Source organism: Narcine bancroftii, chromosome 2 (genome assembly GCF_036971445.1).
Source record: "Narcine bancroftii isolate sNarBan1 chromosome 2, sNarBan1.hap1, whole genome shotgun sequence".
Taxonomy (NCBI): Eukaryota; Metazoa; Chordata; class Chondrichthyes; order Torpediniformes; family Narcinidae; genus Narcine; species Narcine bancroftii.
This window is the reverse complement of record NC_091470.1, coordinates 357,158,455-357,185,593: the sequence shown is the minus strand read 5'-3', so window position 1 is coordinate 357,185,593 and position 27,139 is coordinate 357,158,455. Positions and strand designations below refer to the sequence as shown.

Sequence of the window (27,139 nt, the reverse complement as noted above, 5' to 3'; positions counted from 1 at the left end):
TTATATCTGGCCAGTCACTGTCCTGTTCATTCCCTACAAAGTCCTAGATATTCAAACAACAATTTTGAATGTTCTTATCTTTACTTCCAGTACTTTTTCTTGTTATGAAATTTTTGCAAAGATACACTTTACAGGATGAACACCAGGTAGGAACAAAACCAGTCCCAGAAAACTAGGAAACAGAGTATATGCGCTTATTGGTAGTCCTGGAGAACCAGGACACAGAGTCCAAAGGGTAAGACAGCAAATTTCAAACAACAGGAATTAGTCCTATAAATACAGTACCCTGTACAGTATTTGAATTTTAAATAAGTAGTCAATTCAAATTTAACAAAACTGAGACACAAGATTTACACATTATAACACAACACCTTTTCAATTTAAATGGAAGTATCTTTTGCCCGTGTTTAAAAAATAAACCATTACAAACCTCAAAATCCAATTCAAATACAAATTGCAATGGTATGAATAAACTTCTCAATTCTATAATACCTTTTGCTCTTTTCATACATTAGCCAAGAAATCACAACCAATCTTTCAAGCCCTTTAAAGACCATTTGCCCGATATTTGTCAACATCTCTCCAAGGGAAAAAGATATGGCAAGAGAAATTCTCAGGCAAAGTACAACTTCTGTGGTTTAAACCAATTAATTTTTTTTAAACTGCTACAAATAAAAATTGCTTCAGAAACAGTAGATGGAATTGTCCATCTACACCTCCCTTCCCAATAAATTTGCAGTCATATTAACTACATTTCGTAGAGTACAAGATATAGAAGTAGGCCATCGAGTCCACTGTGCCATTTCATCATTAGCTAATCCATTCTCCACTCAGCCCCACTCCTTGCCTTCTCCCCATAATTTTTGATACCCCATACACCCCAACAACCTGGCATCCACAGCTACCTATGGCATCAAATTTCAGAGGTTCACCACTCTGGCTAAAGCATCTCATTGACTGTAAAATACTCCAAGATTTTTAAGCCAAAAGGCAAAGTAAATATGTATCTGTCTTTGATGGGGATAAGGGGAGGGGGATGTGAAAGAGGCCAGAAATATTTCACAGAAACCAAAAAGATATTTGCATAGTTTCTCAATCACTGATCTAGAGAAAATACCATTATATCTGAATTAAATTGGTGTGAGCGTGATATTGTACTGCATCCATGTGAAGGACATTTAAAAATCACCAGCAGATCTTTCATAGACAAAATGAAGAGGAAAGGAAGAACCCAGAAAAATTTGGGAGAGGGAGGATAGCTTTAATTTTCAAAAATTACCCATATTCAAAGACAAATAACAAAGACATCTCCTTTAAAGAGAAAAGCAAAAACAGGCCAATTCAACTCAAGATTTGTTCTGGAGAAAAGATTAGCAGCTATTAAAATCATGATACTGCGGCACGAAGGCAAGACTGTTACATTGAGCGCTGTTACATTGAGCGCTGTTACATTGAGCGCTGTTACATTGAGCGCTGTTACATTGAGCGCTGTTACATTGAGCGCTGTTACATTGAGCGCTGTTACATTGAGCGCTGTTACATTGAGCGCTGTTACATTGAGCGCTGTTACATTGAGCGCTGTTACATTGAGCGCTGTTACATTGAGCGCTGTTACATTGAGCGCTGTTACATTGAGCGCTGTTACATTGAGCGCTGTTACATTGAGCGCTGTTACATTGAGCGCTGTTACATTGAGCGCTGTTACATTGAGCGCTGTTACATTGAGCGCTGTTACATTGAGCGCTGTTACATTGAGCGCTGTTACATTGAGCGCTGTTACATTGAGCGCTGTTACATTGAGCGCTGTTACATTGAGCACTGTTACATTGAGCACCTCCACTCTTGTGCACAACAATGACAAGGATTTCCCAAAGGCCAACCATTTCAATTCTGCACCAACATGCCTGTGCGTGGCATCATACACTGCCAAACCAAGGCCAGCCACAAATTGGAGCAGTAGCACCTAATATTCTGCCTAGGCACTCTCCAACCAGATGGCATTAACATTTGCATCCAATTTCCATTAGGCCACTCTCCTGTCTCCTCTTCCCCATCCCTCTGTCTCCTTTCCTCCAGCTCTCTATCTCCTCCCTCTATTCTCACCTTTTTTCTCTTGTACCTTCCCACCCATATCCACCTCTATGCCTCTCACTTCTGGGCCTGTGCTCCTCCCCCTGCGCTTTCCCCAACCTTTTATTCGGGCTCCTGCCTTTTGCTCATACCTTGACAAAGGCCTCAGGCTCGAAACATTGGTTACGATTCTTTATCTTTGCTGCATAAAGAATGCTGCGTGACTTCCAGAGTTTCTCCAGAATTTTTGTGTAGCACAAGGATTTGGTTTTTATTTTTAAGATATTTTACAAATGTTACTCATTTGTAAAATTACCTAATTAAATTAATCACTTTGATTACTTAAATGAAGACTCTTAAAGGCATGGTTGCTAAATTTGCTGTTCACACAGAGGCAAGTAGAAAATTCACAAGAGAAATAGGGTAAACAGAAATGGATAGATGGCACCTTACAGCGGCGACTCTTTGCATGCAGCTCTGACGGGAATTATCAAATATTCCAGTTAAGAACTATTAAAATTCAACACCAAAAATCAGAATCATAAAATCAAACTTACCCGTAAATAAGGACATCCTAAAATCGGCAGTCTCCGCTGGTGTTCAGGCAAGTTCAACACCGTGGGAGTTTTAAGCAGTCATCAATTGGGCCATTTAAACTTTTCAGGAGTTGCAAACACCACTCAGTACATTTAAGCATCATGGGAGATTTAAAGAAACATGGCACGGACCATTTAATCACCTCAGAAATCACCAGCAGTAGACCCAGATGCCACATAAAGAAGACCTGATCATGTTGCCGCAGGGGTGGTGGGGGCGTGGGGGGGGGCTACAGGTTAAGCTGAGACACCAGACCCTGAGTCTTCCGCTCCCTACAATCCCCCTGGCCAATGTACAATCCTTGGAGAACAAACCTGATGAGCGCCAAGCCAGTCTTCAACATCAGAGATATCAGGGAGTTCTGTGCTTTACAGAAACATAGTTAAATGAAAACATTCTGGACATGGCGCTTCAGTCCATGGGCTGTACCCTCCACCGTGCTGACCAGACAGCAGTGTCAGGTAAAACCAGGAGAGGTGGATCAATCAATTCATCACAATACATAAACATGGCAATTATATGCCAGTCTGTTCCCCTGACCTGGAAATTCTGGCGATCAAGTGCCACCCATTTCACCTGCCAAGGGAGTTGGCCAACATCTCAGTGTACATTCTGCCTCAGGCTAATGTCAGGCTGGCACTGGAAGGACTGAGCACTGTGATTGCCAGCCACGAGACAGCACTTCCTGATGCCTTCCCGATCATGTAGGGGACTTCAACGAGGTCAACCTGAAGAAGTCTCTGACAAACGACTACCAACATGTCATACGCAAGACCAGGGGAGCCAACGCACTTGACCTATGCTACACCACGACGAGGAACATTTACCAAGCCATACCACGACTGCACTTTGGCAGTACTTCTGGTCCTAACATTCAACCAGAGACTGAGGACCACAGCACTAGCGAGGCCAGCGATGGTATAGTCGAGGGAGGTAGAGGAGCACCTGCAGGACTTTTGAATCGATAGACGGGAACATATTCAAGAACTCATCCATAAACTTAGATGAATGTGCAAAAGGTGTCACTGACTTCATCAAAACCTGCATGGATGAGTGTGTGCCCATGCACACATACCGGGTGTTTCCCAACCAGAAGTCTTGGATGAATCAGAGAATTCGCAACCTGCTGAGGGCAAGATCAAAAGCATTTAAGGTCAAGGATCCAGATCTCGACAAGATCAGGTTGGACCTGCAAGAAGGCCATCTCTGAAGCCAAGTGGCAATTCCGGAGGAAGCTAGAGATAGAGTCAGATACACGCCAGCTATGGCAGGTAGTGCAGGCCATTACAACCTACAAATCGAAGACAAAAACCAAAGATGGCTGTGATGCTTCATTACCCAAGGAGCTGAACATCTATACACAATTGAGGAGAACCAAACTGTGCCTACTAGAATTCCTGCAAAAGATGAGGACCCTGTGATAAGTGTCTGAGGTCAACGTCAGAAAATCATTCAAGAGAGTGAACTCTCACAAGGCATCAGGCCCTGACAGCATATCTGGCAGAGTACTGAAAACCTGCGCCAACCAACTAGCCGGAGTGTTCGTGAACATTTTCAACCTCTCATTGCTGCAGTCAGAGGTTCCCACCTGCTTCAAAAGGGCATCAATCATTCTGGTTGCCAAGAAGAGCAGGGTCAGCTTCCTCAACGACTAATACCTAGTAGCACTAACTTCTACTGTGATGAAATGCTTTGAGGGTAGTCCTGGCCAGAATTAACACACACCAAAGCAAAGATCTGGACTTGCTACAATTCGCCTATCATCACAATTGCTCCACGGCAGCTGGCTCTCCCCTCAGCTCTCATACATACAACTACTCTTCATCAACTACAGCGCAGCCTTCAACACTATTATTCCCTTAGTGCGGGTCAAGAAGCTATTAACTCTGGGCCTCTCCACTCCCCTCTGCAACTGGATCCTTCTTCTGATTCCTTATCGGAAGATCACAGTCAGTACAAATTGTAAACAACGTCTCCTCCTCACTGATTATCAACACAGGCGCACCCCAAGCCAACTGCTCAACTTGTTATGCACCCACGACTGTGTGGCCAGACACAATTCCAATGCTATCTATAAATTTGCCAATGACACCACAGTTGTTGGCAGAATTACAAATGTCAATGAGGGTGGGAGATAGATTAACTCGTTATGTCACCACTCCTTGCACCAACAACCTTGCACTTAACCTCAGCAAAACCAAGGAGATGATTGTGGACTTCAGGAGGAAGTCAGGAGAACACGATTCAGTCCTCATCGAGGGCTTAGTAGTGAAGAGGGGAAAGAAATTCAAATTCCTGGGTGTCAACATCTCTGAGAATCTGTCCTGGAGCCTTCACGTTGAAGAAATCACGAAGAAGGCTCACCAGCTTTATGAGGTGTTTGAGGAGATTCAGTATGTCACCAAAGACTTGCAAATTTCTACAAGGGTACTGTGGAGACCGAGGCCGGGGCCGCCGCCTCCCCCTTGCTCCTGCCCGTATCGGGGCCGCCGCCGTCTACCCTTCGCCCGGACCGGGGCCGGGGCCGCCGCTGCTCTCCCTGTGCCCGGACTGGGGCCGCCGCCTCCCCCTTGCTCCTGCCCGTATCGGGGCCGCCGCCGTCTACCCTTCGCCCGGACCGGGGCCGGGGCCGCCGCTGCTCTCCCTGTGCCCGGACTGGGGCCGCCGCCTCCCCCTTGCTCCTGCCCGTATCGGGGCCGCCGCCGTCTACCCTTCGCCCGGACCGGGGCCGGGGCCGGGGCCGCCGCTGCTCTCCCTGTGCCCGGACTGGGGCCGCCGCCTCCCCCTTGCTCCTGCCCGTATCGGAGGCCCCGGTCCGGGCAGTATGGACCGACCTAGGAGGGGAGGCAGGCCCCTCCAGCCCGGGTAAGAAACCTGCATAGGAGAAGGCCACTCCGATATAAAACCTACGACCCAAGGACCTCGCTGCCACGTCCCAGCTTGCTTGGCCACGGCACACGAACCATGGGTGTAAAGGGTGGGGCCAGTACTGCGCGCACTGCACTCCACCTAAAAGCTCCTTTGCGCAGGCCCGAGGACAGGTCCACGTCCTCCCCCTCCACGTCCTCCCCCTCCACGTCCTCCCCCTCAAAAGATGCTCACAAACTCAAGCTAGCATGCTGGAACATCAGAACCATGCTAGATAAGACTGACAGCCATCGACCTGAACGTCGGTCTGCCCTCATTGCACATGAACTCCTCAGACTTGACATCGACATAGCCGCTCTCAGTGAAGTCCGCCTGGCAGATGTAGGCAGCTTCCAAGAACGCGGCGCGGGCTACACACTCTACTGGTCTGGCAAGCCTTCGGATGAACGACGCCTATCTGGTGTAGGCTTCATGGTCAAGAGCTTCATTGCCTCCAAACTCGAAAACCTTCCGACAGGCCTCTCGGACCGAATCATGTCCATGCGACTCCCACTTCAAAACAAGCGTCACATCACCCTCATCAGTGTCTATGCTCCAACCCTCCAGGCGGAACCAGCAGAAAAGAACAAGTTCTACACCGACCTGCGCAACCTCATCCAACGTACCCCTACAGCCGACAAGGTTGTCATCCTGGGCGACTTCAACGCTCGTGTCGGCAAAGACTCAGAAACCTGGCCAGGAATCCTGGGCAAGCATGGCGTCGGCAAGTGCAACGACAATGGGCGCCTCCTGTTGGAGCTCTGCGCAGAACAGCGGCTTGTCATTACAAACACCCTTTTTCAGCAGAGGGACAGCCTTAAGACCACCTGGATGCATCCCCGATCCAAACACTGGCACCTCCTGGACTACATCCTGGTGCGAGAAAGTGACAAACAAGATGTGCTCCACACCAGGGTCATGCCTAGCGCGGAATGCCACACTGACCACCGGCTGGTTCGCTGCAAGCTCAACCTTCACTTCAAGCCAAAGCCCAGGAACAATAAAGCCCCCAGAAAGAGGTTCAATGTTGGAAAACTGCAGTCAGACGAAGCGAGAGGAAACTTCCAGGCAAACCTCAAAACAAAGCTCGACGTTGCAACCCGCCTCACGGACCCGTCCCCTGAAACCTTCTGGGATCAGTTGAAGACTACCATACTGCAATCCACTGAAGAGGTACTGGGCTTCTCCTCCAGGAAAAACAAGGACTGGTTTGACGAAAACAGCCAGGAAATCCAGGAGCTGCTGGCAAAGAAGCGAGCTGCCCACCAGGCTCACCTTACAAAGCCGTCCTGTCCAGAGAAGAAACAAGCCTTCCGTCGCGCATGCAGCCATCTTCAGCGCAAACTCCGGGAGATCCAAAATGAGTGGTGGACTAGCCTCGCCAAACGAACACAGCTCAGCGCGGACATTGGCGACTTCAGGGGTTTCTACGAGGCTCTAAAGGCTGTGTACGGCCCCTCACCCCAAGTCCAAAGCCCGCTGCGCAGCTCAGACGGCAAAGTCCTCCTCAGCGACAAGATCTCCATCCTCAACCGATGGTCAGAACACTTCCAATCTCTTTTCAGTACCAACCGCTCAGTCCAAGATTCCGCCCTGCTCCAGCTCCCTCAACAGCCCCTAAGGCTAGAGCTGGATGAGGTTCCCACCCTGGATGAGACATATAAGGCAATCGAACAACTGAAAAGTGGCAAAGCAGCAGGTATGGATGGAATCCCCCCAGAAGTCTGGAAGGCTGGCGGCAAAACTCTGCATGCCAAACTGCATGAGTTTTTCAAGCTTTGTTGGGACCAAGGTAAACTGCCTCAGGATCTTCGTGATGCCACCATCATCACCCTGTACAAAAACAAAGGCGAGAAATCAGACTGCTCAAGCTACAGGGGAATCACGTTGCTCTCCATTGCAGGCAAAATCTTCGCTAGGATTCTACTAAATAGAATAATACCTAGTGTCGCTGAGAATATTCTCCCAGAATCACAGTGCGGCTTTCGCGCTAACAGAGGAACCACTGACATGGTCTTTGCCCTCAGACAGCTCCAAGAAAAGTGTAGAGAACAAAACAAAGGACTCTACATCACCTTTGTTGACCTCACCAAAGCCTTCGACACCGTGAGCAGGAAAGGGCTTTGGCAAATACTAGAGCGCATCGGATGTCCCCCAAAGTTCCTCAACATGATTATCCAACTGCACGAAAACCAACAAGGTCGGGTCAGATACAGCAATGAGCTCTCTGAACCCTTCTCCATTAACAATGGCGTGAAGCAAGGCTGTGTTCTCGCACCAACCCTCTTTTCAATCTTCTTCAGCATGATGCTGAACCAAGCCATGAAAGACCCCAACAATGAAGACGCTGTTTACATCCGGTACCGCACGGATGGCAGTCTCTTCAATCTGAGGCGCCTGCAAGCTCACACCAAGACACAAGAGAAACTTGTCCGTGAACTACTCTTTGCAGATGATGCCGCTTTAGTTGCCCATTCAGAGCCAGCTCTTCAGCGCTTGACGTCCTGCTTTGCGGAAACTGCCAAAATGTTTGGCCTGGAAGTCAGCCTGAAGAAAACTGAGGTCCTCCATCAGCCAGCTCCCCACCATGACTACCAGCCCCCCCACATCTCCATCGGGCACACAAAACTCAAAACGGTCAACCAGTTTACCTATCTCGGCTGCACCATTTCATCAGATGCAAGGATCGACAATGAGATAGACAACAGACTCGCCAAGGCAAATAGCGCCTTTGGAAGACTACACAAAAGAGTCTGGAAAAACAACCAACTGAAAAACCTCACAAAGATAAGCGTATACAGAGCCGTTGTCATACCCACACTCCTGTTCGGCTCCGAATCATGGGTCCTCTACCGGCACCACCTACGGCTCCTAGAACGCTTCCACCAGCGTTGTCTCCGCTCCATCCTCAACATCCATTGGAGCGCTCACACCCCTAACGTCGAGGTACTCGAGATGGCAGAGGTCGACAGCATCGAGTCCACGATGCTGAAGATCCAGCTGCGCTGGATGGGTCACGTCTCCAGAATGGAGGACCATCGCCTTCCCAAGATCGTATTATATGGCGAGCTCTCCACTGGCCACCGTGACAGAGGTGCACCAAAGAAAAGGTACAAGGACTGCCTAAAGAAATCTCTTGGTGCCTGCCACATTGACCACCGCCAGTGGGCTGATAACGCCTCAAACCGTGCATCTTGGCGCCTCACAGTTTGGCGGGCAGCAGCCTCCTTTGAAGAAGACCGCAGAGCCCACCTCACTGACAAAAGGCAAAGGAGGAAAAACCCAACACCCAACCCCAACCAACCAATTTTCCCTTGCAACCGCTGCAATCGTGTCTGCCTGTCCCGCATCGGACTGGTCAGCCACAAACGAGCCTGCAGCTGACGTGGACTTTTTACCCCCTCCATAAATCTTCGTCCGCGAAGCCAAGCCAAAGACTGTGGAGAGCATTCTGGCTGGTTGCAATATCATCGGGCATGGAGGTGCTAACTCTCAGGACAAGAAAAAACTCCAGAGAGCTGTTAACTCAGCCTTCAACATCACAGCATTGAGGACATCTACAAGATGCAGTGTTTAAAAAAGCCGCCTCTATCCTCAAAGATCCCCACCCTCAGGCCATGCCCCCTTCACTCTACTACAATGGGGAAAAAGGTACAAGAGCCTAAAAGACAAGCACCGACCGGCACAAGGAGTTTCTTCCCCACTCCCATCAGATTCCTGAATAATCAATGAACCAAAGATACTGCCTTATTTTTCGTGCACTATTGTTTAATTTATTGTATTTCCACTGTGACGCTTCTGCAAAACACCAAATTTTGTGCCTTGTTCATGACAATAAATTCTGATTCTGAAGTGACTGAACAAAGAAAAAATCTGGCAAACGATACAAGAAATATGTGATTGCAATGTTGAGAGTCTGGAGAATTCAGTGACAGACTAGCATATCAGTACATGAATAATGGTAACTGAGAAAGCTCCTTTTGATTTAAATTGCATGGTATTTTGCATTTAAATCTATTTGTTTCTGCTGACAACAGTAATCAACAGATTTGGTAATACATCAAACTGTTAATCAAATGTCTCAACTTTTTGAAAAAATGCAGGAGAAAGATGCAACTCCATTCAGCTGGCATACAAATATTACTTTGTCCTTTTTTTAAAAAGATGCTACGATGTCCATTTGATCCATTTGAGGCACTATGGTCCTTCAAAAAGGCAAAGTAAGATTTACCATTTTTCTAAAAAAAGTTTAATAAATCACAATTTTTGCCATGGGAAAAGTGGCCACTGCTTCAAAAATTAATTTTAAGCAATTTGATTAATGCAGTACCTGGAAATAAGTTAATATCTACGCGACAATATTTAAAAAATTTACCAATTAGACTTCATGCAAAATGGTTCATCCATAAATATTGATCAAAAATTCAGTGGTTTGAATAGGGTAATGAAGTATCAAAAATAGGTTCAGATTATAATAACACATTTATGGTCAAGAAATGTGTTATTAATATGTATATAAGATTTCAAGAAACTGCAAGATGCAATGGGAGAAAGATATCATTTACAAATTCAAGACAAAATCTAGTCAAAACTATGTCAAGAAAGTATTACGAATACAATGAATGCCAAATAACAAATGGTTCCATTTAATTTTCTCCATCAATTTTATTATACTCCACAAAAATTAAATGGACTTAATTCTAATTATTCCGATAAGTGTTTTCGAAGTACAAAAGAAATAAGGTTTTTTTTTAACGTGTGGTATGGTCCTGTGAAAAAGTGGAAAGGGTTTGGAACGATTTGAGTGTTTTACTAGGACAAATTATGAAGGTAAAGATAGATATCAAAGAATCCAAGAATATATATGAAAAGGATGTTAAGTTGAAATTGGATAAATGTCAAGAGGAATTTTTAAGGTTAGCAATAGCAACTGAAAAGAAATGTATAGCAATAACATGGAAAACTGAAAATGTATTAAGTAGATGGCATAATGAAATGCAAAATTGTACACCTTTAGAAAAAATAACAGTTTAAGGAATTGAAATGAAAATGTTTATAATATTTGGAAACCATATATGGATTTTATGAATAAATTTCCATCCACCTTACCCACCCCAGAAATATAGAATTTGTTTTAAAATCATTGCAAAGGAAAATGGCTCCAGGAAGCAAGGCACAAGCCTGAGGCTCTTAAACCCTCAGACAAGAATCCATTCTCACCTCATCTGCCCAAATCCATTTCACAATAGAGCACTAACTGGCTTGTGCTAGAATCAAGAGCTGCCAAACGGGAGCCCATTCATAAATTGGTCTCTCACCCAAAACCAGCTGATAGCTTACGACTTGTCAGACGCAATGCAACAAAGGCTGCAGTAAGCAACCTGTAGCACCAACAGCGCCACTCAACCCCTGAATGCCATTATTCTGGGGCCAAAGTTTCTGTCACCATGGCTAACGTTAAGAGTCTATGATTACTGTGAAACATGTTAAATGGAAGCCAGAAACCAGACAGGCAGGTTCTGATATGAGAACTGCCTTTCCAGACCTCTGCTAATCTTCTGTGTACCTGCAGAATGTTCTTAATCATAACTGGTACTTGAGATTAAATGACCAACAACCAACCATTTCCCTGCTATTATGAAGGAGGACATGAAAGATGGAAAACTTAAACTGTGTCAATACCTTCAAAGAACTGTTAACCATTTTGTATGCAGAAAAATGTCTTAAATATTGTACCCTGTGAGTGTGTTCTTCATAGTGAGGAGACCACTGTCTACTAAACACTAGACTGCTCATTCCCGCTAGCGTTATTTTAATAAAGTCTGTTTGAATTGTACTGTGTACCTTGGTTGTGCTTTTAATACCTTGACAGAAGCGCAGCGATCACACCGTTGTGCTTTCCTAACAAGTGGAAATGTTGTGTGTCCAGTTCTTTACCCTCTCCACTGCTAAACCCCTTGATGAGCACTGGTTTGTGTTAGCCTGGTTGCCCCTTCCTGAAGTTTACAATCAATTCCTTAGTTGAGTGCAAGATTGTTGTGATACCAATCAACTAGCTGATCTATCACTCCTCTACGTTTCTTCATTGCTTATCTTTGATTTTGCTGACAAACATGGTATCATCAGAAAATGTGTGTATGGCATTTGAATTGTGCTTATTCACACAGCCATGGGGATAGACTCAGTACAGCAGTGGGCTCCCATCATGCATCTTTTTTTAAAATTTTTTTTATTTTTCACACTATAAACCATATTGACCAAGATACATACAGACATTTTTTCTCTTGAATATACACAGTGTCATTTTCTCCCCCTTTTTCCCCCTCCCTTCCCTCCCTCCCTCACCCCCTTTCCCATTTATTTGAAGTTCAATCTCTAAGATACATTAAAACTCATCATGCATCTTGAGCTGTTGTCAGTGAGATGATGTTTCCAATCCACACTTCTGACATGCTTTCAACAACTTTATCTCATCCAAGAGTTATCCCTTTTCCAGATTTAATGCAACTATTGACCTCCTTGTGTCCCTTTTCTTGATCATATACTAGCTGATAATATAAATGATTCCCTTCTTGAAGTATTCTATCCTTTTAAACCCCATCAAAATGTTTGACTTCCAAATTCCATCAATAAACATAAGAGAAAATCTTTGCCCACTACCCAACACTAACATTTTCAAGTTTCTCATCCAATCAGCACCAAAAAGGATCCCTGTCAAGTTGAAAACATTATTTTTAACAGTTCTTACTTACATCAATTCCCCACATTATTTGGCATGGCTAACCACACCAATCGCCAACTCAAGATAGGCCATTGAACCCTGCTCTACCATTATTCAATCATAGCTGATCATTTATCTCAATACCATAGCTCTGCTCTTACCCCATGCTTGATGCCTTTTGTATGAGGGATCTCCCTTAAATATTCAGCATCTGGACCTTCACATCTTCTTTGGTGGAAACTTTCACATAATCACACAGATAAAAATCTCAGCTCATATTTCTTGAGACTGTAATTCATTTCTAGATGCTTTCCTCCCTTCTCATTGCTCCCTTCTCCAGGCAGGGAAAACATCCTCCCTGCATCCAGTCTATCAAGAACTTACAAAAACATACAAATTTCATTGGAAATCCCTTTGCAATTTTCTATCAAGAACTTACAAAAACATACAAATTTCATTGGAAATCCCTTTGCAATTTTTCTCAAGCCATGTGATTATTTATTCAGTCCTCATACTGGAATGCACCACACCATGCAATTATATCCTTTCTTAGTTAAGTCTATACCTGTATGGATTACTCCAATTAGGATCTCAACAAGGTCCTGTATAATTGTCACAGGATGTCCTTGTTCATTCAAAAGTGAACGCCTTAGAATAGGGACACAACATTCCCAATATTTGGTTTTTTTTTCCCTTTTAAATATTTTTATTAATTTTCACAAATAAGCATGGTCCTACAAAACATTTATGGAATACATAATATTAATAACAAATGACAAATTAGACAACTCATCAAGCTATAAAGTATATATAACCAAAATTCAAAATTATATCAAGAAAAAAAATTTCACATACAGCAAGATTCTAAATCCTATCCCCTAACCCAAGGTGTATGACTGAAGAAAACATGTACTTTGTTCACAAAACCAACAAATACAACAATTTTAAAATATCATTTTGCCGAGAGGTTATGCTTTCTGATCAATTCAGTGGACAAAATTTTTTTCCAAAAGATTTGCTTCCTGAATGGTGAATATGATAGACAACTTCAAATTGAACAAAATGATAATTTCAGATTTGGTGCATCACATAGGAATATGGAGAAAATTTTATTAAATTTATCATGTTTAATCACATAACGCTGCGGACTCACTGGATTATTTCAAATGACAATTGTACTCAGCATCTGATGTCTCTGGTGTCAGTGTCCAACAATAATCGGCCAGCATTGATGGATTCCAGTTGCCCTGATACCGCTTTTCCATGGTCACAATATCTTGGTGAAACCTTTCACCATGTTTGTCACTGACAAGATCAGCATGGAAGAAGCCCATGCAAATGCAAAAAAGAATTTTCAATGACGTTTTGCATGTTTGAAATAGACTTATTTGTGAGAGGAAATCACAAAAATAGGTTAGATCTAAAAAATAAGGGTAAGTAAGAGGAAAGTTTTATGGTGATTTTTGGGACCAGCAGTCCAAAATCCATTCACCCGAAAGTATTCAGGAAGCAAAATCTTTGATGTCCAACACTTCTACCTCAGAGCCATCTATTTGGTCAGCCGACATGTGGACAATACACAAGATTTTGCAATCGAAATACTGAACTTAATCTCCCTCACGTAGTTTATGCATCCCAAGAGTAAATCCACAGGCTAAATCCAAATATAAAAGAGAGACCTCCACAATTACGAAAACCTCTCTCATGATGAATGCTGTGAAGCTGAAGTGTTTGCATTATAAGATGTACTGCAGAAAGTCTTTGCATTTCACCCAACAGCACTTATTGTAACATTATACTAATTGTCAAACAATCTGGAACAAAAAAAATTAACTATACAAAAATGGATTCTCATTCTTTCTGATATCAATTTGAAGAGTGAAAATTTGAAAACTATTATAACTCCATCACTCTCGATCCAACCATTCCATTCATGGTTTAACATTGAATCAGTCCAGCTACTATTTCCCATCTTTCAATTTATAAACATGAAAATAGCAAAATCATTCACCGGATTGCACAAAATCAATGCAACATTTTGGACTGAAAACAAAATGAGGTTCAGAAGCCAGTATGCAATTACATAGACAAATAATAAGCCTTTATCGCAAGCCTAACTCGGCTGCACCATTTCATCGGATGCAAGGATCGACAACGAGATAGACAACAGACTCGCCAAGGCAAATAGCGCCTTTGGAAGACTACACAAAAGAGTCTGGAAAAACAACCAACTGAAAAACCTCACAAAGATTAGCGTATACAGAGCCTTTGACATACCCACACTCCTGCTCGGCTCCGAATCATGGGTCCTCTACCGGCATCACCTACGGCTCCTAGAACGCTTCCACCAGCGTTGTCTCCGCTCCATCCTCAACATTCATTGGAGCGACTTCATCACCAACATCGAAGTACTCGAGATGGAAGAGGCCGACAGCATCGAATCCACGCTGCTGAAGATCCAACTGCGCTGGGTAGGTCACGTCTCCAGAATGGAGGACCATCGCCTTCCCAAGATCGTGTGATATGGCGAGCTCTCCACTGGCCACCGAGACAGAGGTGCACCAAAAAAGAGGTACAAGGACTGCCTAAAGAAATCTCTTGGTGCCTGCCACATTGACCACCGCCAATGGGCTGATATCACCTCAAACCGTGCATCTTGGCGTCTCACAGTTCGGCGGGCAGCAACCTCCTTTGAAGAAGACCGCAGAGCCCACCTCACTGTCAAAAGACAAAGGAGGAAAAACCCAACACCCAACCCCAACCAACCAATTTTCCCTTGCAACTGTGTCTGCCTGTCCCGCATCGGACTTGTCAGCCACAAACGAGCCTGCAGCTGACGTGGACATTTACCCCCTCCATAAATCTTAGTCTGCGAAGCCAAGCCAAAGAAGAAAGAAGATCACAAGAGGATTAGGATTAGGAGCTTCAAACTCTGGGCCTCTGTATGCCCCTCTACAACTGGATCCTTGACTTCCTCGTCAGAAGACCGCAGTCAGTACGAATTGGAAACGATAGCCATTTTCACACTGCAGGCAAGCAGCGACCCTACTTTGTCCCAGTGAAATTCCCAGGAATTTAGAATCTCCTAGACCATTCACACCACAGTCCAAATTCCAGGAATTGCCCTCCCTGGCAATTTTTTTTTTGGGGGGGGGGAGTGAGGGGTCATCCCAAACCAATGACGCATTACGCGCTCACAGCTGTAAGAGCAAGTTCACAACACCCCACCCATCTGTTGGTCTCTCGCCCGCCCCCTCCTCTACCCTGCCTCGGCACGTCACAACGGCAGCACAAGGGATGAATGGCCGTCTTCGTTTCCCAAAATCTCTCATGCAGCTGGAACTTCTCTGGGAAATACACCTGCGTTGGGGATTATGGTTATTGAGGACGGCCATTCATCCCACATTCTGCTGCCGTCTCAGTAGTCAGGAGACTCGCATCACCTATGTGACTCAGCACGCAAGTGCTGATGTCATGAAGCTTCCCCTGTTTGGCCATTTGCCTTTTCACATCTCAGCAAACCTTTTAAAATTCCTGGGCTAACCTTTTCACACTGCAGGTTCATGGGAGATTTCCAAGGAATCTTAATTTTATACTGCAGTGTGAAAAGGCCTACCGTCTCCTCCTCATTGATTACGTGTTTAGCCTACTGCTCTACTCATTATACACCCATGACTGTGTGGCCAGGCAGAATTCCAATGCTATCTACAAATTTGCCAATGACACCACAGTTGTCGGCAGAATCACAAACGGCAATGAGGAAGCGTACAGGAGGGAGTTAGATCAGCTCGTTGATTGTCAACAATCTTGCGCTTAAAGTTAGCAAAACCAAGGAAATTGTGGACTTCAGGAGGAAGTCAGGGGAACACAACCCAGTACTCATCAAGGGCTCAGTAGTAGAGAGGATCAAGAACTTCAAATTCCTGGCTATTAACATCTGATGAGCTGTCCTGGAGCCTCCATATTGATACAATCACAAAGAAGGCTCACCAGTGGCTACACTTTGTGAGGCGCTTGAGGAGATTCAGTACGTCACCAAAGACTCTCAAAAACTTCTACAGGTGTACCGTGCAGAGCATTCTGGCTGGTTACATCAGTCTGGCATGGAGGCACTAACTCTCAGGACAAGAATAAACTTCAGAGGGCTGTTAACTCGGTCTGCAACATCACAGGCACCTGCCTTCACTCCATTGAGGACATCTACATGAGGTGGTGTCTTAAAACAGCAGTTTCTATCCTCAAAGACCTCCCCCACCCAGGCCATGTCCTTTTCATTCTGCTACCATTGGGTAGAAGATACAGGAGCCTAAAGATGAGCACTGCAGCTATCAGATTCCTGAATAATCTATGAAAACAAGACACTGCCTTACTTTCTGTGCACTATTTGTGTTTTTTATATTTACTGTTGTAAAAGTCATTTATATGAATGTTTGCACTTCGATGATGCCACAAACATTGAATTTTGTGACTTGTTCGTGACAATAAATTACTGGACAGGTCCTACAGGTAGAAGGCTTAGAGATCAAGTAAACTAGACTTTATTCCCTATACTTTAAAAGAATGAAGAAGAAAAAATTCTTACAGGGTAAATGCAGGGAGAATGTTTCTCCTGCAAATGTTACAGTCTCAGACAATAGACCATTTAGAACTGTGGTGAAATTTCTTCACACAAAGGATGATGAATCTTAACTCCACACGAAAATGGAAAAGGCAAGCTCAAATCAAACTAAAATCTTCAAAAAAAGAGAAATTTCAAGAATCAGGAACATAAGAAATAAGAACAGAGAGATGCCCTCTAGACCATCCAACCTGCTACACCATTCAATGAGATCACGGCTGATATGACAAGCTCATCTCCATCAACCTGCCTTTTCCTCATATCCCTTAATTCCCCAACTATACAAAAATCTATCCAATCTCGTCTTAAATATAGTTACTGAGGTCACCACCACTGCTTCAATGGGCAGCAAATTCCAGATTCACCCCCCACCCCCCCCGGGAAAAGCAGTTCCTCATCTCCGTCGTAAATCTACACACTGTAACTTGAGGCTGTGTCCCCAAGTTCTCTTCTCCCACACTAATAGAAACAACTTACCTACCTCTATTTTATCTATGCCTTTCATAATTGTACATGTTTCTACAAAAACTCCTCTTTCTTCTAAATTGCAGCAAGTACAGTACCAAACAACTCATTCACTCTACTAGGCAAACCCTTCATCTCTGAAATCAACCTGATGACTCTCCTCTGCAATGACTCCTTCCTGGCTTCCACAACAAGAGGATAAAATATTTGCAAGCTGATATGGGCTTTAAATCACACAAGCATATTTTGGAGTGTTAATGATTTTTCTCATTTAAAATTTAAGAAAAAAAAAACACATAAGCCTTCCTTAACACATAATCGCACAAAAAGTGTGGATTGTTTTTGTTCTTTGGAATGAATCCAAGATACTCCAACCTGGTGTCAAAGGGCACTGACTGCAGCTCAGTCGCGTTACCAAACAGCCTCGTTGGCACTTTTAGGCGGAGCCAAGCACTTCCTATGACTTCTTAAGGCAGCCGAACAGAATGTGCAGCACTGAGATTCTCCTCATCAAATAGCCACGGCCCAATTTTAGCATCAAGTCCTGAAAATACATTTTTGACTGTCTATTTTTACCCTGACCCCGCGAAACGGCCATGAGCCTGTCACACAAACTGGGGTGGGAGAGCCTGACTCAAGCAGACTGAAGTCATCTCAAGCAATTACGCCCTTTGAACATGAACCGAGGACCTAACTTCTTTCCAGGTAGAAGGGGGAGTGCCCCAAAACTGCAGGGAAACAAAATGCACCAACTCTCCCATTGAATGCTACTTAATAAACCATTCCTGGCAAATTTCAAGCACGCAAGGCACGTTGTCATCTCAAGGAGGAAAGCTTTCTTTTATTTAATCGCACTACCGTGATAAATAGAGAGAGCCGTGGGGAAATTAAAGTGGACTTTGTGCCTGAAGGACGAGGCTTCTTTGGAGGGTAACACAATGTGCAGAATCTGGACACTGATAGTCCCCCTACCCCCCCCCCCCCCCAGCATCCTCCTCCCCCTCCCAGCATCCTCCTCCACCTCCCCTCATCCCCTCCTTCCTCCCTTCCCCCTCCCCTCCTTCCTTCTCCTCCCCCCCTTCCCCCTCCCCTCCTCCCTCTTCCTCGTTCCCTCCTCCTCCATTCCCTCCCTCTACTTCTCCTCCCCTCCTACTTCTCCTCCCCTCCCCCTCTACATCTCCTCCCCTCCCCCTCTACATCTCCTCCCTCCACTCTACATCTCCGCCCCTCCCCCTCTACATCTCCTCCCTCCCCCCTCTGCTCTCCTCCCTCCCCTCTTCCTCTCCCTCCCAACCCCGCCCCTTCCTCCCCTTCCCATTTACTCCCCACCCCCTCCTCCTCCTCTCCCCTTTCCTGCCCTCCCTTCACCCTCCTCCCCTTGCCTTTTCCCCCCTCCACCTCCCCCTCCCCCTCCTCTCCCCCCCTCTTCTCCCCCTCTTCCTCCCCCCCCCCACCAACGAAGCTCCTTAACCCAGGCCGTGAGCCGCCCCCGGCTTCCTCCCAGCCACCCGCGCCCCTTCCACCCGAGCGCTCGCGGCGCCGAGGCCCCATGAGCGGCCGAGGCCAACCCCCCCCCACCCCTTCACCTCTCCCCCCCCACCCCCTTCACCTCTCCCCCCCCTCACCCCCCCCTCATCCCCCCCACCCCCCCCACCCCCTTCACCTCTTCCCCCCACCCCCTTCACCTCTCCCACCCCTCACCCCCCCTCATCCCCCCCCACCCCCCCTCATCCCCCCCCCACCCCCCCCACCCCCTTCACCTCTCCCCCCCCACCCCCCCCACCCCCTTCACCTCTCCCCCCCCACCCCCTTCACCTCTCCCCCCCACCCCCTTCACCTCTCCCCCCCACCCCCTTCACCTCTCCCCCCCCACCCCCTTCACCTCTCCCCCCCCACCCCCTTCACCTCTCCCCCCCCTCATACCCCCCCACCCCCTTCACCTCTCCCCCCCCTCACCCCCCCCTCATCCCCCCCCCACCCCCCCCTCATCCCCCCCCCACCCCCCCACCCCCTTCACCTCTCCCCCCCTCATCCCCCCCCACCCCCTTCACCTCTCCCCCCCACCCCCTTCACCTCTCCCCCCCCACCCCCTTCACCTCTCCCCCCCACCCCCTTCACCTCTCCCCCCCCACCCCCTTCACCTCTCCCCCCCCACCCCCTTCACCTCTCCCCCCCCACCCCCTTCACCTCTCCTCCCCCACCCCCTTCACCTCTCCCCCCCACCCCCTTCACCTCTCCCCCCCCACCCCTTCACCTCTCCCCCCCCACCCCCTTCACCTCTCCCCCCCCACCCCCTTCACCTCCCCCCCCCCCACCCCTTCACCTCTCCCCCCCCACCCCCTTCACCTCTCCCCCCCCACCCCCTTCACCTCTCCCCCCCCTCACCCCCCCCTCATCCCCCCCCACCCCCTTCACCTCTCCCCCCCCCCTCACCCCCCCCTCATCCCCCCCACCCCCTTCACCTCTCCCCCCCACCCCTTCACCTCTCCCCCCCTCACCCCCCCCTCATCCCCCCCCACCCCCTTCACCTCTCCCCCCCCTCACCCCCCCCTCATCCCCCCCCAACCCCCCCACCCCCTTCACCTCTCCCCCCCACCCCCTTCACCTCTCCCCCCCTCACCCCCCCCTCATCCCCCCCCACCCCCTTCACCTCTCCCCCCCTCACCCCCCCTCATCCCCCCCACCCCCCCCAACCCCCTTCACCTCTCCCCCCCCTCACCCCCCCTCATCCCCCCCCACCCCCCCCACCCCCTTCACCTCTCCCCCCACCCCCTTCACCTCTCCCCCCCACCCCCTTCACCTCTCCCCCCCCTCACCCCCCCCTCATCCCCCCCACCCCCTTCACCTCTCCCCCCCTCACCCCCCCTCATCCCCCCCCACCCCCTTCACCTCTCCCCCCCCACCCCCTTCACCTCTCCCCCCCACCACCTCTCCCCCCCCTCACCCCCCCTCATCCCACCTCCACCCCCTTCACCTCTCCCCCCACCCCCTTCACCTCTCCCCCCCCACCCCCTTCACCTCTCCCCCCCTCACCCCCCCCTCATCACCCCCCCTCATCCCCCCCCACCCCCTTCACCTCTCCCACCCCTCACCCCCCCCTCATCACCCCCCCCCAACCCCCCCCCACCCCTTCACCTCTCCCCCCCCACCCCCTTCACCTCTCCCCCCCTCACCCCCCCCTCATCCCCCCCACCCCCTTCACCTCTCCCCCCCCTCACCCCCCCTCATCCCCCCCCCAACCCCCCCACCCCCTTCACCTCTCCCCCCCCACCCCCTTCACCTCTCCCCCCCCTCACCCCCCCCTCATCCCCCCACCCCCTTCACCTCTCCCCCCTCACCCCCCCTTCATCCACCCCACCCCCTTCACCTCTCCCCCCCCACCCCCTTCACCTCTCCCCCCCACCCCCTTCACCTCTCCCCCCCACCCCCTTCACCTCTCCCCCCCCACCCCCTTCACCTCTCCCCCCCCTCACCCCCCCCTCATCCCCCCCCACCCCCTTCACCTCTCCCCCCCCTCACCCCCCCCTCATCCCCCCCCACCCCCCCCACCCCCTTCACCTCTCCCCCCCACCCCCTTCACCTCTCCCCCCCCTCAACCCCCCCCTCATCCCCCCCCACCCCCTTCACCTATCCCCCCCCTCACCCCCCCCTCATCCCCCCCCAACCCCCCCACCCCCTTCACCTCTCCCCCCCACCCCCTTCACCTCTCCCCCCCCTCACCCCCCCCCTCATCCCCCCCCACCCCCTTCACCTCTCCCCCCCTCACCCCCCCTCATCCCCCCCACCCCCCCCACCCCCTTCACCTCTCCCCCCCCACCCCCTTCACCTCTCCCCCCCCACCCCCTTCACCTCTCCCCCCCACCCCCTTCACCTCTCCCCCCCCACCCCCTTCACCTCTCCTCCCCCACCCCCTTCACCTCTCCCCCCCCTCACCCCCCCCTCATCCCCCCCCACCCCCTTCACCTCTCCCCCCACCTCACCCCCCCCTCATCCCCCCCCCACCCCCTTCACCTCTCCCCCCCACCCCCTTCACCTCTCCCCCCCACCCCCCCTCATCCCCCCTCCACCCCCTTCACCTCTCCCCCCCCCACCCCCTTCACCTCTCCCCCCCACCCCCTTCACCTCTCCCCCCCCACCCCCTTCACCTCTCCCCCCCCTCACCCCCCCCTCATCCCCCCCCAACCCCCCACCCCCTTCACCTCTCCCCCCCCTCACCCCCCCCTCATCCCCCCCCAACCCCCCCACCCCCTTCACCTCTCCCCCCCCACCCCCTTCACCTCCCCCCCCTCACCCCCCCTCATCCCCCCCCACCCCCTTCACCTCTCCCCCCCCTCACCCCCCCCTCATCCCACCCCCAACCCCCCCACCCCCTTCACCTCTCCCCCCCCACCCCCTTCACCTCTCCCCCCCCTCACCCCCCCCCTCATCCCCCCCACCCCCTTCACCTCTCCCCCCCCACCCCCATCACCTCTCCCCCCCCTCACCCCCCCCCTCACCCCCCCCTCATCCCCCCCACCCCCTTCACCTCTCCCCCCCCTCATCCCCCCCCCACCCCCCCCACCCCCTTCACCTCTCCCCCCCACCCCCTTCACTTCTCCCCCCCACCCCCTTCACCTCTCCCCCCCACCCCCTTCACTTCTCCCCCCCCACCCCCTTCACCTCTCCCCCCCCTCACCCCTCCCTCATCGCGCCCCCCCCCCACGTCCTTCCCAGCTCCAAAATGGCGGCTCCCGGCGAGCCTGAGTCAGAGCGGGTGGGGGCCCGTCGGCCCGGCCGGGGCCTCGGCCTCGGTGGCGGAGAGCGGGGGCACCCGGGCGAGCGGAGAGCGGGACCCGGCCGGGGGGGGGGGGGGGAGGGGGGGGAAGTAGCACCGTCACCTTTGAATTTGAGCTCGATGGGCGGATCGAGCATCAGCACTTGCTCCAGTTTGGCCATGGTCGCTGCCGGGGACGCCCAGCTGCTGCCTGATGGCGCCCGACGCGGATTTCGTCCCCCTTCCCCGCGCCCCCTCCTCCTCCTCCTCGTACCCGCGCCGCTCCGTCTCCCGCTCCGGCTCTGCAGGACGTCAACGTGCGCGCCCCCGCCGCCCGCCCGGCCGGCCGGAGAGATGGCGCGCGCACCCGCCGTCCCAGGGAGGGTGGCGAGAGGCTGTGGCATTGCCCTCTCCTGCTGGCATTGCCCTCTCCTACTGGCATTGCCCTCTCCTAACTGGCATTGCCCTCTCCTACTGGCATTGCCCTCTCCTACTGGCATTGCCCTCTCCTACTGGCATTGCCCTCTCCTACTGGCATTGCCTCTCCTGCTGGCATTGCCCTCTCCTGCTGGCATTGCCCTCTCCTACTGGCATTGCCTCTCCTACTGACATTGCCTCTCCTGCTGGCATTGCCCTCTCCTGCTGGCATTGCCCTCTACTACTGGCATTGCCCTCTCCTACTGACATTGCCTCTCCTACTGACATTGCCTCTCCTACTGGCATTGCCCTCTCCTACTTGCATTGCCCTCTCCTGCTGGCATTGCCCTCTCCTACTGACATTGCCCTCTCCTACTGGCATTGCCTCTCCTACTGGCATTGCCCTCTCCTACTGGCATTGCCCTCTCCTACTGACATTGCCTCTCCTACTGGCATTGCCCTCTCCTACTGGCATTGCCCTCTCCTGCTGGCATTGCCCTCTCCTACTGACATTGCCCTCTCCTACTGGCATTGCCCTCTCCTACTGGCATTGCCCTCTCCTACTGACATTGCCTCTCCTACTGGCATTGCCCTCTCCTACTGGCATTGCCCTCTCCTGCTGGCATTGCCCTCTCCTACTGACATTGCCCTCTCCTACTGGCATTGCCCTCTCCTACTGACATTGCCTCTCCTACTGGCATTGCCCTCTCCTGCTGGCATTGCCCCCTCCTACTGACATTGCCTCTCCTACTGACATTGCCTCTCCTACTGGCATTGCCCTCTCCTACTGGCATTGCCCTCTCCTGCTGGCATTGCCCTCTCCTGCTTGCATTGCCCTCTCCTGCTGACATTGCCCTCTCCTGCTGACATTGCCCTCTCCAGCTGGCATTGCCCTCTCCTGCTGACATTGCCCTCTCCAGCTGGCATTGCCCTCACCTACTGGCATTGCCCTCTCCTGCTGGCATTGCCTTCTCCTACTGGCATTGCCCACACCTACTGGCATTGCCCACTCCTACTGGCATTGCCCTCTCCTACTGACATTGCCTCTCCTACTGGCATTGCCCTCTCCTACTGGCATTGCCCTCTCCTGCTGGCATTGCCCTCTCCTACTGACATTGCCCTCTCCTCCTGGCATTGCCCTCTCCTACTGACATTGCCCTCTCCTACTGGCATTGCACTCTCCTGCTGGCATTGCCCTCTCCTGCTGACATTGCGCTCTCCTGCTGGCATTGCCCTCACCTACTGGCATTGCCCTCTCCTACTGGCATTGCCCTCTCCTGCTGGCATTGCCCTCTCCTGCTGACATTGCGCTCTCCTACTGACATTGCCTCTCCTACTGGCATTGCCCTCTCCTACTGGCATTGCCCTCTCCTGCTGGCATTGCCCTCTCCTACTGACATTGCCCTCTCCTACTGGCATTGCCCTCACCTGCTGGCATTGCCCTCTCCTACTGGCATTGCCCACACCTACTGGCATTGCCCACTCCTGGCATTGCCCACACCTACTGGCATTGACCTCTCCTACTGACATTGCCCTCTCCTACTGGCATTGCCCTCACCTGCTGGCATTGCCCTCTCCTACTGGCATTGCCCACACCTACTGGCATTGCCCACTCCTGGCATTGCCCACACCAACTGGCATTGACCTCTCCTACTGACATTGCCCTCTCCTACTGGCATTGCCCTCACCTGCTGGCATTGCCCTCTCCTACTGGCATTGCCCACACCTACTGGCATTGCCCACTCCTGGCATTGCCCACACCTACTGGCATTGACCTCTCCTACTGACATTGCCCTCTCCTGCTGGCATTGCCCTCTCCTGCTGGCATTGCCCTCTCCTGCTGGCATTGCCCTCTCCTACTGGCATTTCCCTCTCCTGCTGACATTGCCCTCTGCTGCTGGCATTGCCCTCTGCTGCTGGCATTGCCCTCTCCTGCTGGCATTGCCCTCTCCTGCTGGCATTGCCCTCTCCTACTGACATTGCCCTTTCCTGCTGGCATTGCCCTCTCCTACTGGCATTGCCCACTCCTACTGGCATTGCCCTCTCCTACTGACATTGCCTCTCCTACTGGCATTGCCCACTCCTACTGGCATTGCCCTCTCCTGCTGGCATGGCCCTCTCCTACTGACATTGCCCTCTCCTACTGACATTGCCCTCTCCTACTGGCATTGCCCACTCCTACTGGCATTGCCCTCTCCTACTGACATTGCCTCTCCTACTGGCATTGCCCACTCCTACTGGCATTGCCCTCCTACTGACATTGCCTCTCCTGCTGACATTGCCCTCTGCTGCTGGCATTGCCCTCTCCTACTGGCATTGCCCTCTCCTGCTGACATTGCCCTCTGCTGCTGGCATTGCCCTCTCCTGCTGGCATTGCCCTCTCCTGCTGGCATTGCCCTCTCCTGCTGACATTGCCCTCTCCTGCTGGCATTGCCCTCTCCTACTGGCATTGCCCACTTCTACTGGCATTGCCCACTCCTACTGGCATTGCCCTCTCCTGTTGGCATTGCCCTCTCCTACTGGCATTGCCCTTTCCTACTGGCATTGCCCTTTCCTACTGGCAATGCCCTCTCCTACTGGCATTGCCCTCTCCTACTTGCATTGCCCTCTACTGCTGCCTTTGCCCTCTCCTGCTGGCATTGCCCTCTCCTGCTGGCATTACCCTCTCCTACTGGCATTGCCATCTCCGGCTGGCATAGCCCTCTCCGGCTGGCATTGCCGTCTCCAGCTGGCATTGCCCTCTCCTGCTGACATTGCCCTCTCCTGCTGGCATTGCCCTCTCCTGCTGGCATTTCCCTCTCCTGCTGACATTGCCCTCTCCTGCTGGCATTGCCCTCTCCTGCTGGCATGGCCCTCTCCTGCTGGCATGGCCCTCTCCTGCTGGCATGGCCCTCTCCTGCTGGCATGGCCCTCTCCTACTGGCATTGCCCACACCTACTGGCATTGCCCACTCCTGGCATTGCCCACACCTACTGGCATTGACCTCTCCTACTGACATTGCCCTCTCCTACTGGCATTGCCCTCACCTGCTGGCATTGCCCTCTCCTACTGGCATTGCCCACACCTACTGGCATTGCCCACTCCTGGCATTGCCCACACCAACTGGCATTGACCTCTCCTACTGACATTGCCCTCTCCTACTGGCATTGCCCTCACCTGCTGGCATTGCCCTCTCCTACTGGCATTGCCCAAACCTACTGGCATTGCCCACTCCTGGCATTGCCCACACCTACTGGCATTGACCTCTCCTACTGACATTGCCCTCTCCTGCTGGCATTGCCCTCTCCTGCTGGCATTGCCCTCTCCTGCTGGCATTGCCCTCTCCTACTGGCATTTCCCTCTCCTGCTGACATTGCCCTCTGCTGCTGGCATTGCCCTCTGCTGCTGGCATTGCCCTCTCCTGCTGGCATTGCCCTCTCCTGCTGGCATTGCCCTCTCCTACTGACATTGCCCTTTCCTGCTGGCATTGCCCTCTCCTACTGGCATTGCCCACTCCTACTGGCATTGCCCTCTCCTACTGACATTGCCTCTCCTACTGGCATTGCCCACTCCTACTGGCATTGCCCTCTCCTGCTGGCATGGCCCTCTCCTACTGACATTGCCCTCTCCTACTGACATTGCCCTCTCCTACTGGCATTGCCCACTCCTACTGGCATTGCCCTCTCCTACTGACATTGCCTCTCCTACTGGCATTGCCCACTCCTACTGGCATTGCCCTCCTACTGACATTGCCTCTCCTGCTGACATTGCCCTCTGCTGCTGGCATTGCCCTCTCCTACTGGCATTGCCCTCTCCTGCTGACATTGCCCTCTGCTGCTGGCATTGCCCTCTCCTGCTGGCATTGCCCTCTCCTGCTGGCATTGCCCTCTCCTGCTGACATTGCCCTCTCCTGCTGGCATTGCCCTCTCCTACTGGCATTGCCCACTCCTACTGGCATTGCCCACTCCTACTGGCATTGCCCTCTCCTGTTGGCATTGCCCTCTCCTACTGGCATTGCCCTTTCCTACTGGCATTGCCCTTTCCTACTGGCAATGCCCTCTCCTACTGGCATTGCCCTCTCCTACTTGCATTGCCCTCTACTGCTGCCTTTGCCCTCTCCTGCTGGCATTGCCCTCTCCTGCTGGCATTACCCTCTCCTACTGGCATTGCCATCTCCGGCTGGCATAGCCCTCTCCGGCTGGCATTGCCGTCTCCAGCTGGCATTGCCCTCTCCTGCTGACATTGCCCTCTCCTGCTGGCATTGCCCTCTCCTGCTGGCATTTCCCTCTCCTGCTGACATTGCCCTCTCCTGCTGGCATTGCCCTCTCCTGCTGGCATGGCCCTCTCCTGCTGGCATGGCCCTCTCCTGCTGGCATGGCCCTCTCCTGCTGGCATGGCCCTCTCCTGCTGGCATGGCCCTCTCCTGCTGGCATGGCCCTCTCCTGCTGGCATGGCCCTCTCCTGCTGGCATGTCCCTCTCCTGCTGGCATGGCCCTCTCCGGCTGGCATGGCCCTTCCTGCTGGCATTGCCCTCTCCACTGGCATTGCCTTCTCCTGCTGGCATGGACCTCTCCTGCTGGCATGGCCCTCCTGCTGGCATTGCCCTCTCCTG

The 27,139-nt window shown here is 51.3% G+C and overlaps 1 protein-coding gene across 10 annotated transcripts in view; it reads right to left on the bottom strand.

The window, feature by feature from the left end:
* The window catches only part of LOC138755789 (ras-related protein Rab-31-like), a 277,761-nt gene that overhangs the window by 94,979 nt on the left and 155,643 nt on the right, over positions 1-27,139 (bottom strand). For 2 of the 10 annotated variants that reach the window (XM_069922412.1, XM_069922413.1), the window contains exon 1: positions 22,256-22,364. The exons of 4 other annotated variants lie outside the window; for them this stretch is intronic. Coding sequence is in view for 2 of the 6 variants with exons in the window: in XM_069922411.1 (XP_069778512.1) it covers positions 22,256-22,313 (58 nt within the window). In the remaining 4 variants the exon portion in view is untranslated. Of the gene's footprint in view, positions 1-16,877; positions 16,970-22,255; positions 22,402-27,139 lie in introns of those variants that run through there. 4 more of the 10 variants (XM_069922411.1, XM_069922416.1, XM_069922414.1 and 1 more) reach the window with 4 other exon arrangements.